Source organism: Rhineura floridana, chromosome 10 (genome assembly GCF_030035675.1).
Source record: "Rhineura floridana isolate rRhiFlo1 chromosome 10, rRhiFlo1.hap2, whole genome shotgun sequence".
Taxonomy (NCBI): domain Eukaryota; kingdom Metazoa; phylum Chordata; class Lepidosauria; order Squamata; family Rhineuridae; genus Rhineura; species Rhineura floridana.
Window position 1 is genome coordinate 63763902 of NC_084489.1, and position 13427 is coordinate 63777328.

General features: G+C 40.6%; 1 protein-coding gene across 7 annotated transcripts in view; it reads left to right on the forward strand.

The window, feature by feature from the left end:
* The window catches only part of MYO3A (myosin IIIA), a 149283-nt gene extending 137609 nt beyond the window's left edge, over nt 1-11674 (forward strand). For all 7 annotated transcript variants that reach the window (XM_061586685.1, XM_061586688.1, XM_061586689.1 and 4 more), the window contains 4 exons: nt 1483-1592; nt 5085-5125; nt 8441-8584; nt 11192-11674. In XM_061586685.1, coding sequence (XP_061442669.1) covers nt 1483-1592; nt 5085-5125; nt 8441-8584; nt 11192-11306 — 410 coding nt within the window. In that variant the 3' untranslated portion in view covers nt 11307-11674. The remainder of the gene's footprint in view (nt 1-1482; nt 1593-5084; nt 5126-8440; nt 8585-11191) is intronic.
* The last annotated feature ends 1753 nt before the right edge of the window (nt 11675-13427 follow it).

Sequence of the window (13427 nt, forward strand, 5' to 3'; positions counted from 1 at the left end):
AATCCTTATGGCTGTACTAATCCTTATGGCTGTTCTCCCTCCACTGTCGGAAGCAATTTGTTGTCATGTGCCTTCAAGTCAACTACTACTTATGGTGAAGTTCAGGTCTGTGGCTTCCTTTATGGAATCAACAGGCCTTTGAATATCAGTTGCTGAGAATCACAATTTGGGAGAGCAGGAATGTACTCCTGTCCTGCTTGCAGGCTTCCCATAGGAATCTGGCTGACCTCAGTGAGAATAAAATGCTGAACTGGATAGGTCTGTGGCCTGATCCAGCAGGGCTCTTATGTTCTTAGGTAGTAAAACTGTCTAGGCTATACCAGTTCAGTCTGCAGTGGAGAATCGCATGAATGAATAGAAGAAAATTCTCTCTGCATAAAAAAACTAGGACACCAAAGAGCAACATCCTAATTGAGCCTTGTCCCTGACATGCTGCTTTTCTATGTGTAAATATCCTGAGGATGGGGTGGGGGAATGTTCCACTTGAGGCCTGTAGTAACACAGCCCAGACACAGGTTTACCACATCCATGAGAACTAGGTTTATATTTGCAGTCCTAAATAGATGCTAAATTTTGCTATATTTCATTGTTAGGTTACAGTATTTTTTCCCAGATGTAAATGAGAAGCTAGATATCAACCTCAAGGAGGCTTAGTATGGGCAGACCCTGGGAGTTTTTCATTACCAGTAAATCACTTTCATTTATTGAAAGCTGCTTGAGGGAGATGAGTCCATAATTGGAGCTTGTGGCTGTTGCTGATTGAAGAAGAGTAGTGAACATTCTCAGCACTGAGAGCTTGGAATGTCAACAGTCGTAACGCTAACCGCACACAACATTTTTAACTCCTTCAGATTTTATCAGTCATACCTCAAACGCATCAGGTCAGTTTTCTGCTTTAACTTTTTAACCTAATGCATTTTTTAAAAAAATATCAGAAGGCAAGATTCTCTTTTATATGTGTTATATATGAAATACCTTTTGGTTGGAGAACTGCATCATAAAATTCAAGAGAATTCTGAAGGGTAGCTGTGCTTTGCTTTGCACGCTGTTTGGGAAGTTCAAATTAGGTAGGTTCACATTAAAATGCAGACCAAACTCAAGGTCTTCCCATTCCCTAACCTAGGGGTGTCTGGCTGGTTGTTTCCAGTTTACAAAGCTTCTAGGGTCAGGCAAGTGGCTGGCTATTGGTGGTTTTGTGGCATGTAGAATCTATCAGCATAAGCTGAAATAGTTGTTGCATACTGGGCAGGAAATTGAGTTTGCTCCAGAAGAATCAGGAGCAAAAAAAAAAAAAAAAGCAACATTAGAATTTACCACCTGCCAAGTGTTTTGTCTTTTTTTTTAATGTCGTACTAGTGGTCATAGTAAACCTCGAAGTGAGAGTGTTACCTTGTATAAGTTCTAACATCATTTCCAGATCCTGAAAATGTATCTCGAAAGTATTTCTCTTGTGTAAAATAAAGACATACTCTTCTCTTGCAGTTGGTTCCAAATCAGAGGATGCTCACCCTGTGCAGAGATGCCCAAGGCGGCCTCAGAAACCTAAGACACTGAACAACCCCGAAGACGCTACATATTACACTCTCATACATGTAAGCATTACTGTCAAATGAAAATATTAAAATCTGTCACTTTAACTTAAAGCTCTTCCTTTATAATGAGCTGTTCTTATTCATGACTGCTAGTTTTAGCCTCAAGTGAGTATGCTATGGGTACCATATTTGTTCCACTGAAATCAACACAATAAAAGTCTTGCTTTCAAAAGCTTTGATTTGAACCCTGAAATCAGAGTATTCATTGCAACTCCCTGTCTGGGATCCCATTATCTCTGAGAATGGGCACAAATGTGGCACTGTAACTTTACTTTCTCCAAGTGCAAGGTAATCATACAAGGGAGGGAATTAAGATTCTTACCTGTTTGAGCATCCCCCTGGTGCCAAGGTCAACTATCCACAAACGGTTTTCCAAATCTGACCCTAATGCTGGTAAAAGGAGAAAAAAGGGGAAAGAGCTATGGGATGTGTCAGAAGGAAATTGAAAAAGCTGTTTTGCATGTTCCTCTTAAGAGCAATTAAGCCCACTTGCTGGAGGCATATGCATACTATTGACCTACTTAGCAGCAGGTGACAGAATACATTTGCTTAGTCAGGCTGCCTTATTGCTGGCACTGAAAAGTGCAGCAGAGGAATTAAAAAAAAAGCAAGAATTGAACTAGATGCTGTAGAGCAGCCACGTTTTCAGGTCTGTTTGCTCCCTCTTTCTTGTAATATGTAAGAAAGTAAATGTATTATGTGATATCATTGCCCTGTTCATTTCTCTTCCACTGAGCGACAATGATGTAAGGCAGGGGCATGAGATAAAAAGTGCAATGATGTCACATCACACCTCACATCATAGACATTTAAATAAAGAAGAATAAAGAGATCCAAAAGGATGGACAAGCTCCATGTCTCTTATAATCACCTAGTTTACACATCACACTTAGCCAAACCATGGCTTGGCTTTAACCTCCTGGAGAGAGATCCCAGCTGCCTTACTCCTCCCCAGTCATTTTGTTGCTGCACCACATTGAGCTAGACCATGATTTGACTTACCATGGTGTCCAAACCCAGACTGATGGTTTAGCTCTTGGTGAGAAATCTAATGAATAGAATAGTAATGATTCCCTCAAGCCACTTTCAGGCATTGCTTTGTGTGGGAAGATTGTAAAAGCTGTTGAAGATAAGAAAACATTAAAATTGGCCAGGAATTGTGTCTTACCACGTACATCTTCTCAAATAGCACTGCATTTCCAGGGTTCATAGTTTCGCCATAGCAGTAAGTGTGGGTGACAAAAAAAGTGGCATCTCTGGATTTATACAGCCACAAGAGTGGCTGTATACTATAGCCAGCCTGGATTTTTCGCATTCCACAATGTTAAATTGAAAATACCTCCCCATGCCATAAGCTCATTTCAAAACAAAACCTTACAAAACTTATAGGCCTGAGCTCAGAAACGCTTGCTTAACAACCCTCTAAATTTTCATGGTGATACACAAAACAGAGAGAATTGAGAGTTCAAAGTGTAAAAAGAGAGAGAGAGAGAAACAGCCCTTTTGGACTTTTTTTCTGTCAGAGTTCTCATAATTTGTTGAAATTAATTAAAACTCAGCTGTGTTCACTGAGTACCTATAATCCTATTACTGACCTTACCCCCATACTCTGACCTTCATCGTCTGCAGTTTAAAAGTTAAAAAAATGCCTGGCTGATTTTTAATTAATTTAAGAAATTTTACATTGAACTCAGTGATAACATTGGGCATGCTCAGTAAGAACCAACTGTCAGTTTTCTAAACGCCAGACTCACAGCTGCTGGGCTTGGCTAATCGGGGCCACACCCAACCTTTATTTCACCTTAGACAGTCAGGCTACCCCCAAAGAATCCTGGGAAGTGTAGTTTGTGAAGGGTGCTGAGAGGAGACTGCTATTCCCCTGACAGAGCTCCAGTGGCCAGAGTGGTTTAACAGTCAGCCACTCTGATTGAAGCCCTGTGAGGGGAACAGGGCATCTCCTAGCAACTCTCAGCACCCTTCACTAACTACACTTCCCAGAATTCTTTGGGAGAAGCCTTGACTGCCTAAAGTGAAATAAAGGTCTGGTGAGGATGTGGCCACTGACAGCTTTGGTTCAAATTTGGGTGGGAGGCTACATGTGCCTGCTGTAGAATAAAAAGGTGGGGAAAACCCTGAAAAAAGATGATACTGTTCATAATGTTTTCCTTTTGGAAAAGAAAGGGGCTTCCCCTCTGCCCAGTGCCCACCCACCCAATCTCCTCTACTCCCCCTCCTCCTACCCTCCCTGCCCCTCCTCCAGGTCAGTTTCACCTATCCGAAATATGATTGCACAGAAATAAGTCCCAGTGAACTCAAAAAGTATGGAAATAATCAAAAAACCATCCCTTCTCCTTCCTCCTATCCCCTCCCTTTTGCCCCTTCCCTCCCCCTCCAATCCCCCCCTTTCCCCTCCTCCTCCCCATGTTCAGTTTTACCTGTCTTAATCATGATTGCATGGGAGTAAATCCCATTAAACTCAATAAGCATGCAAATGATCGAACCTGCCCTCCCTTCATCCTTCCTCCCATCACCTCCCTTTTGCCTCTTCCCTCCCCTTCCAATCCCCTCCTTCCCCCTCTCCCTCCTTCTGCTGCCCTCTCCCCTCCCTTTCTCCTTCTCTCTCCTCTCCCCTCCCCATCCTCCTCCCTCATGGTTTTACCTACCCTAACCATTATTGCATGGGAGTAAATCCCATTGAACTCAGTAAGCATGCAAATGATCAGACCTGCCTTCCCCTCCTTCCCCTCTCCACTCCCTTCCTCCTCCCCTCCCCTCTTCCTTCTTCCCCCTCCCCTGCCCACTCCAGCCTTCCCTCCCTCCCCTCCCAGTCAGTTTTACCTATCCTAAGCATGATTGCACGGGAGTAAATCCCACTGAATACAATAAACATGCAAATGATCAAACCTGTCCTTCTCCTCTTCCCCTCCTACCTGCTCCCATCCCCCTCCTCCCCTCTACCCTTCCTCCCCTCCCTCCTCCCCCTCCCCATTCCCTGTGCTCAGTTTCACCTGTCCTAAGCATGATTGCAGGAGAGTAAATCCCACTGAACTCAATAAGCATGCAAATGATCAATCCATTCTCAGCAAATTTGCACAGAATCCCATTTCTTACCTCCCTGATTAAAAAGCAAATAAATTCACTAACAGGCAAAAAAACTTGCAGTTTAAGACCTTACAGCAAGGTATTTTACCTATTAGTGACTATAGAGTATGGGAAAATTGGAGTGGCCTAGAGGGTTAGGTCTATGAATCAGATACTTGCATATAAATCTTAAATCACTATTTTTAAAAATGAGACTAGGTTCATGATTACAGAGAAGTCTCGCAAGTTTCAGAAGTGACATAGGAGAACTAGTACCCTGAAATGAAGGGGGATGAGATTCTGATGTACATCTATGGATCACAGATCACAGAAAAGGACTGTAAATTAACATTTGTACACACTGCGTACACTGTGATCACAGTTATAATCACTCCAAAATTATGCTTTCAGAAATCAGTCCAGGATGAAAAGCGGAAACCGAGAAAAAACAGGTATTTCTTTTTCTTTAAGGAAGGTGCAGTTGCACTTTGTTGTGACAACGAGATTGAACTGTTAATGGATATTTAAGGAAATGAATGTTTTGTTACATGATCATTGCTATAGAGAAATATCTGCAGCATAAATTCTTGCCTTTTGATTAGGACAGAATTTATTATTGAATGCTGAGCATCGGATTATTTATGCATCACTTCTACTTGTCCCAGGGAGGCTGTGAAAGACTTGAACTGGGGAATGAAAGTGGTTTTGGTGGGAGATGAGGGTGAACAAGTTGACTTGTAATTCACTCGTGACAGAGGTGCGGGCCTGTGGGAAAGCCCTAAAGACTAATTTGTTCTCTATCGCATTTACTTAAATAGGTTTTATTGGTTTGCTGAATTGATTTGGTTTTAGCTGTAATTATTTAGTGGCATTTAGTATTTTGCAGGCCTGTATATTTTTCAGTGCTATGGCTGGTTCTTAGTGTTAACAGGGTTTTGTTTGATGTTTTTGTTACTTATGGTATATATTTTATGGAAGCTCCCTTGAGAGGGTTTTGAACCTTAAAGGTGGCCTTTCGATATTTAAAATAAATTTAATAAAATCACAGTTTCACAGTGGCATCACACACTTGTCCATAAATTAAGCTACTTTTTTAATCAAAGAAGATGCTGAATCCAAACAAAAATACTGATAATCCTTAAATTCCACTATTTCTTATTTTCAGTTTCAATTTTTGTGCAAGTCATATTTTCTTGTCTAAGGCTAACAGCAGCTCAGGGCAAGGAGTGGACCTAGATCATGGCCATGGCACAGGGAAAAGCTTTGGATCTTCTTTTCCTCACCTCCACCCCCATTCCACAGCCCTTATCCATACTCCTCGTGGCTGGTTTTGAAGAAGAAAGTTACACTGTGAGTTCCAAACATGGAACTCCAATGCAACTGCCTCACACAGAGCATAGTTAAACTATGGAATTTGCTCTTACAAAATGTAGTGATGGCCACGAACTTGGATAGCTTTAAAAGAGGATTATATAAATTAATGGAGGATAATGGCTATGCTCTACCTCCGTGTTTAAAGGTGGTATGCTTCTGAATGAATACCAGTTGCTGGAAACTGCAGGAGGGGAAAGCACTGTTGCACTCAAGTCCTGCTTGTGGGTTTCCCATAGGCATTTGGTTGGCCTCTGTAAGAACAGGATACTGGACTAGATCGGTCTGATCTAACAGGGCTCTTCTTATGTTCCTATGTAATATGTAGTTCGGTCTCTTCTTTACCATCATGCTGATTGAAGGCCACATCATCCCTGCACCTCCTTGAGAGCAAGCCAGTTATAAGGCTCATCTTACTGTGCAAGCACCAACACACCTTTCATGTTGCTCTGGTCTCCACTAACATCCACTGCGATCTACAGATAATTTGCAGAAAATAAAAATCAGTGCCATTCATTATGCCAGGAGATTTCCTAATGCTGTACTAAAATCTTTTGTTTTATAAGCACTCTCTGGTCCTGCACTGAAACAGTTAAGCATACAGATGGTGATTATCTCTGTCCTCCTTATTGATCAGCCTAAGCCATTCATTCATTTCTAAGCCTGACGTACCCCTGATAATGTCACATTTTACTGATATTGCAAAATGCTGAATTTAAATGCCTTGCAGCCTTTGCTTAGAAGAAGCCTTGCCTACAAAATTGCAAAGCAGCGTGCATATTGAGGCTAAACACATAAATCCTTAGGAATAGGGGCTTATAAAAGAGAACTAATACAACCCTAATTATATCAGTAAGAGTAGCATTGCGGAAAATTGCCCAATAATTGTAGAGCCTTTCAGCCTTGGTGCAGCTCTGAAGTACGCCCAGTGCACATTTCCTGCATGTCTTCCAAAAGCTGCATCTCTGGGCACAGCAAATGACATTTCAGAATACCAGTGTTTTGATTTTCTTGCGGTAAGACTTGGGGGAGTTCCTTGTTTTTTGGACTACATTTTCAGGGATTGACAGAAGTTTTGGAGTGCTTTCTAATAATGCTCATTGAATCCAACAATGCTCATAGGCAGAATAACAACCTCAGGTCCATTTCCCGTAGACACTAGTGGCTGTCTTTGTCCCAGAGAAGTGAGGCATACAGAATTAATAAACTAAGGTGAAAAGCTTTTATTGGATCAGGCCTTCCACCTAATGTAGAGGCTTGCCTACCCTTTCCTTGTTAGAGGTTGGCCAGTAAAAGATACCTGGGTTCCTACTGGAAGGAAGGGTGGGATATAAATCTAATAAATAAATAAATAGAAAAACATCTGTCCAGCATAGGGATGATGGACAGATCACTCTAAGTCCAGTTCATGCCCATTTTCACATTAGGCACAAAGCGATCATTCCATTTCCTCAGTTAGTGGCATAATTTTTTTTTTTAGAAAAAATGAAATTGGCATGGATATAATTAAAACTAGGTACTCATAAAGTGGCCCAAGGGCTTTAAAAGCCTTTTAGAACATGATGTTCCCCCCACCCCCGCTATAGTATCCCTGGGACGGATAGGACACCATCATATCCTGACACTCCCAGCAGCAGCCACTCCAGGCAGCTGGGACCAAAGGGAGAGTGAAGCTCCCAGCAGCTTAGTACCTTTTCTAAAAAGGTGGCATGAGATTTATAATTCAGTAAGGTGCAGATTCTGGAAATGGGGCGCGATCCAGTACACACATTCATCCAGGAGGTATCCATCCCTGCTTGGAGATATATTCAGATGTTGGAGAAATGCACTCTACACATATTCAGTAGCACGTTTCTCACTTAACATTAAAAGCGGGCTTTGTTGTTGAGCCCTGACTTAAATTAAATAGTATGGTCAAATACAATATTTATGGAGATTAGGCCTACCAGTGGCTATTAGCCATAATGGCTTTATAGAACCACCATGCTCAGATGCAGTATGCTACTAAATATCATTTCCTGGGAAGCATCAATGGGGAAGGGCTGTTGTCTTCATGCTCCTGCTAGTGGACTTCCAAGAGGAATCTCATGGGCTATTATGAGAAACTGGCGATTGGATTAGATGGACCCTCCTGAGTAAACAAGCACATGATTCCACTACAGATTTGTGAATGCAAGGTAAGTGATGTGACCTGCAGTTTCAGATAATAATCCCAGCTTTATATACTTTTATATCAAAAGTATTTTTCTAGCTGTCTTTTGCTGTACTTCTCTGTTGCTTTGTTGATATATTGCAATCAAGATATATTTCCATTGCTGAATCTCGTTTGGCTGCATAAGATGGTACAGGATAAGATTCAGCCTGATTTTTTATTTTTCTATATATATTTTTGATAGTGTGGGCAAGATACTAGATGTAGAAGATCCCTATTACCAAGAATTTTCATCCACTGATTTAATCTCAAATGACAGTAATAGCAGCACAAGAGAAAATAAGTCACCAGTGGAGCCCAGAACTGCAACATTAAGGATTAGTGAAGAGTAAGTAATACCAAACAAAAGTTGAACACTATAAAAATCCACTGAATTAAATGGGAGAGTTTTGCATCTATCCTTAAATTTCCACTGAAATCAATAGTTTAGCTGCTTAGCTGTAACTGAATCATGCAAATTATGAAGATGAAGAAGAAAATGAAGAAGGCTTCATTGACAAATGTACAAATGTATGTATTTTATTTTATTTTAAATATTTCTGTCCTGTTTTCCCAAGGTACTCAAGACCACTCATCACAATGGAATTAGAAAACAGTTGTAAAGTTGGATCCAGACTTCAGTCAGTTGCACTCAGTTCCCATTGACATCAATAGGCCTCAAGCCATAACTGACTTGTTCCATTGATTTCAGTGGGACCTGCGTTCAGCTAACTGGTCTGGATCCATTCTTTATACAACAAAATCAACTTTAAAAGATAAACAAGGGCTGCAATTCTGTGCACACTTTTTACTTGGGTCATGCATCCAACTAAATATGCATAAGATCAGACTGCATCATCAAAAGTCACAGAGGCATAACCCATGAGCCACATGGACAACAGTAGCCAGGCCTTTCTCATGCTCTCTGTCCATAGGCTGTCATAAGCTAATAGGCCTTGTGCTGGAACTCAGAAGAGGAGAAAGAGAAATATACCTCCATAGGGTAATCTTATAAAATTGGCCGTATTTGCAGTAGAAAAACTGACACAGAAATGGGGGATCCAGGAGAAGATGACCTCAATGGGCAGGTGGGCTCATATGGGGAGGGATGTTCTCTAATAGCTAGATCCTTCCAGGTCATTTACAGTAGAAGTCCCAGTATTATGAAACAAAGTTATCCAGAATTCTATTTGTCTAATACTTCAATATCCTTCTTGACGTCAATGAAGCACAGAGTTCACAATCCAGTGAAGATTCTCATTTACAAAGAAGATAGTCCTGTGTCAACTGTAACAGATTTATAGTGCAATCCTGTACATGTCTACTCAGAAGTAAGCCCTATTAAGTTCAATTCTAGGATTAGGACTTCAGCTACACTGTGGCATAGAGCCCACTTCCTCAGACGAATTAAATATTATCCCCAATTGGCAGATGGATACACATGTGAGTACATTACTCTATCCACATTTTCATATGTATCTACCAAATGAGGATAACCATTCTTCTGATGAAAAGGGTTCTAGGGTGCAATATTCTGTTTTGTTTTTTGCTATAACAGACAAACATGGTTATCTCTCTAGGATTTATCCCCATTTTAAATCCACCCTGGGCTCCTGCTGGGAGGAAGGGCGGGATGTAAATCAAATAATAAATCAAATAATAAATAAATAAATCTCATGGAGTGCAACTTACAAAAATGAAGATTATTGTGGATATCTTACAGCCTTTCCCAACCTTTGGGTCCCCAGACTGTTGCAGGACTACAATTTACATCATTCCTGACCATTGTCCATTGTGGCTGGGGCTGATGGGAGTTGTAATCCACAACATCTGGGGACCCAAAGGTTGGGAAAGAATGTTAGTGGCTACTCCAGTGCTTTTTAACTAGGGCACTACTCTCTTTGATTTTGCTGTGCATATCTTACAATCGGTATGCAGTCCAGTAGTTGTAAGCAGAGTTGGTTCTATTTTCTACCCCTCCCCCCCAAAAAATAAAACCCTGCATCACACTGTCCGACAGTTGCACTCCAACGTTCTCTGAGACTCAGAACACAGACAGCTACACTGGCATACCTAAACATATTGCAAGCACAAGCAACAATGTGGCTTGCTGGTTCAATTTGAACAAAGGTAACTGTACTTTGACGATGCCCTAAATTCATGTTGAGACATGCAGGTTTTCACTGTGAGCTTAAGGCAGTTTAGATGTTTGTAAAACTAAACAATCAAATTTGCTGACTGCAAGTAGACTCTATAGTAGTCTCAGTGTTGGTTCATACATGCATGCTCATTGCTTGACGGCTGTAACATCAAATGATGTTTTGCATGTGTGAATGGGCCATTATAGATCTTAACACTGCAGAACATATGTATCACCTTCAATGTAATGCTTTCCAGTGGAGTCTGTTGACCCATTAGCCACCAATTTACAGGTGTAATCAAGTAAAGTAGGTGCATTTTGTGAGCTAGTGCTCTCTCGTTATATGAGGATAGTTTGCTAGCATCATAGGGATGGAAAGATCCAGCAGACCATCCAGTCTAGTCCCTTGTTCTAAAACAGGATATCCTTTATCTGAAACATCATTGACCAATGCCTACAGTATTTAGACATGAGTTTGTGGTTTAGCAAAGCTAGGGCTAAGAAAACAGGTAACACAGCTGCTGAAATGCACCCAGAGGATCATTCCCTATTAACTTGACATTTTCATTGCATCCTTTTTAGTTCTCAACTACCCACAAAGAATAGTTTTCAGTTGATGGCCCCTCACTGCATGCATCATTTGTTTCCACCTACTGCAAAAGGCAGCAGGGTAGGAAGGTGAAACACATGCAGAGAGAGTAGGTGGCTTTTTTAAAAAAAACTAAAGATCAAGGTTAAGAAGTTGATTGGCAGCATTTACCAAAGTAAATATGTTGATTTCTAATTCCTCAAGTACCTCTGTACTTTAATCCCTAGGCCAAGGAGCTCAGGGGGCCCACTGGAAGAAAACAGAAGCAAAAATAATCCTTATGACTATCAAAAATTGTTACGGAAGACCTCTCAACGCCAGCGCCTTATCCAGCAGTATTAGCTGCTGCAGCCACTCTTTGGCTTTCTTCAGCATAAATGTTTTTGTATGGTTTTATACTCCATTCTTTTCTTTTTAATCCCTCTATCTATCTACCTCTATCTCTGTCTCTCTCTGGAATTTGTTGTAGCGCCTTACAGGGAAAGATGCTATGGTTTAAATAGTAATGTGCTGGGTGGGTTTTTTAAAAAGAAGAAAGAAAAGAAAATGTAAATGTGTGAAAAATTATTTTATTAGTATGCCATAACTTATTAAAGTCTAGATAACTTATAAAGCAAATCGTTGTTCCTTCCCCTCCCCCCTTTTTTCTATTTTTCCATAGTGCAAACTCAAAAGTAGGTTTTCTTTTGTCTCGTTTTATTTTCTGATCTGCTGACCTTTGAAACTTTCAAGCACATGTTACTGTTAAAATTGAGCTATTTAAGCTCATGTGAATAAATAAACAAAGAGCACATTTTAAACAGCTACTACAATTTTACTGGGAACTATATTTTGGACCACTTTTGGACATACTAGGTATCCACTATGTACCAAAAAACAAGAAATGCAAAGGGGATCTTTAATGTGTGATAGTAAAATTCTACCAGAAGGTTTCTATGGGAACAACACATGTCACCATTCATTTTGATAGGGGTTGTACTGAAATCCAGGTGTAGAGCATCTGCTTTGCATGTAGAAGGTACTAACTTTAACCTCCACATAGGGCTGGGAAAGATTCCCTATCTGAAATCCAGGAGAGCCACTGCCAGTCAGTGTAGAAAATACTGAGCTAGATGGACCAATGCATCCAACTCAGTAAAAGGCAGCTTCATATGTTGCTACTGAAAAGTAATAGACAGGTGTGCATGTGTTTTTTCCCTTCTAATAAGTTTGGTATAGATTTGGATTCCTTCTTTAAAAAAACTTTAATCTTTGTAAGGATTCACAATGGCTAGGGAAATAGGGATTCATTCATTTCTCACTGGTTATATTGGGCAGAACAGACTCTTCAATGATTTCACCTATTTTGACACAAATGTAAATATTGAATGCTGCTAACATTCCAGTTTCTCCCTCAGCGATTTGTATTTGACTCGTAGGTTCTCTGCACAGAGAAGAGAGAGCAACTCTCGTACGCAAACCTGGTGTTCCTCAGCAGCTACTTGAAATGTGTGGCGTAAGCAAGCCCTTTTGCAGAGCACTACTCTGAGACATACCCACAGACACACAAACCATTTTAAAAAGAAGTTCTTTAATTCACTTTCCATGGTTGTGTGTGTTTTTTCTTTTACAGTATACATTTGTAACTTGTTGGATTTGTTTTCAGTTACTGACATTGGAATTTTTCTTTAAAGTATTGGGGGGGGTCCCATTAGCATACTTCTACAAAAAAGGGGAAAGAAACAGGATATTAGAAGGGGGGGAACTGAGCCACAGTTGACCAGAGACAAACTCAGATGACTTTTAGGAAGCTATGGTATCTCTTAGCCTCAGTTTCCTATCTGTAAAATAAACTGGGGAATATCAATGGCCTAGATCAGCTTTGGCCAATGTGATACCCTCCAGATGTTTTGGACTACAAATCCCATCAATCACAGCCAGTGTTGGCTGGGGTTGACAGGAGCTGCAGTCCAAACATCTGGGGGACACCATGTTGGCAAAGGCTGACATAGATTGCAGGGCTGCTGTGACAATGAATGAGATGAGAATGTTAAAGCACCTTGTATGCTAGGAGTGCTACAGAAATTTGTTTTATGTGGAATATTGTTTCTGTATTAATGTATTTTGTTCTGGTAGGATGAGTTTAGTCATGCCCATTGTACACTGCCCTGATATCCATAAGAATAAAGGACATTTTAAACTAAATAAATAACAAATGTAGAAATTGTCAAAAAAGGAACCTTAAGTGGGGACCGCCATCCAAACAATGTTTGGTGTACGTCCAGTGAAAGATAAATCTCAAGAGAAGAATGCATAATATTCTCTGGCTTTGTAACCCACATTCCTATTTTACTTTGCTGCACATGTCATCTGGAAGCTAGAAACTAATCCAAGCCAGGCCTGCCCTTTCATAAACAAGATTGTTTCCCCTCAAGGCAGTTTTAAAAAGAGAGCAAGGGACTGCCTATTTCAATGAACTCAAGG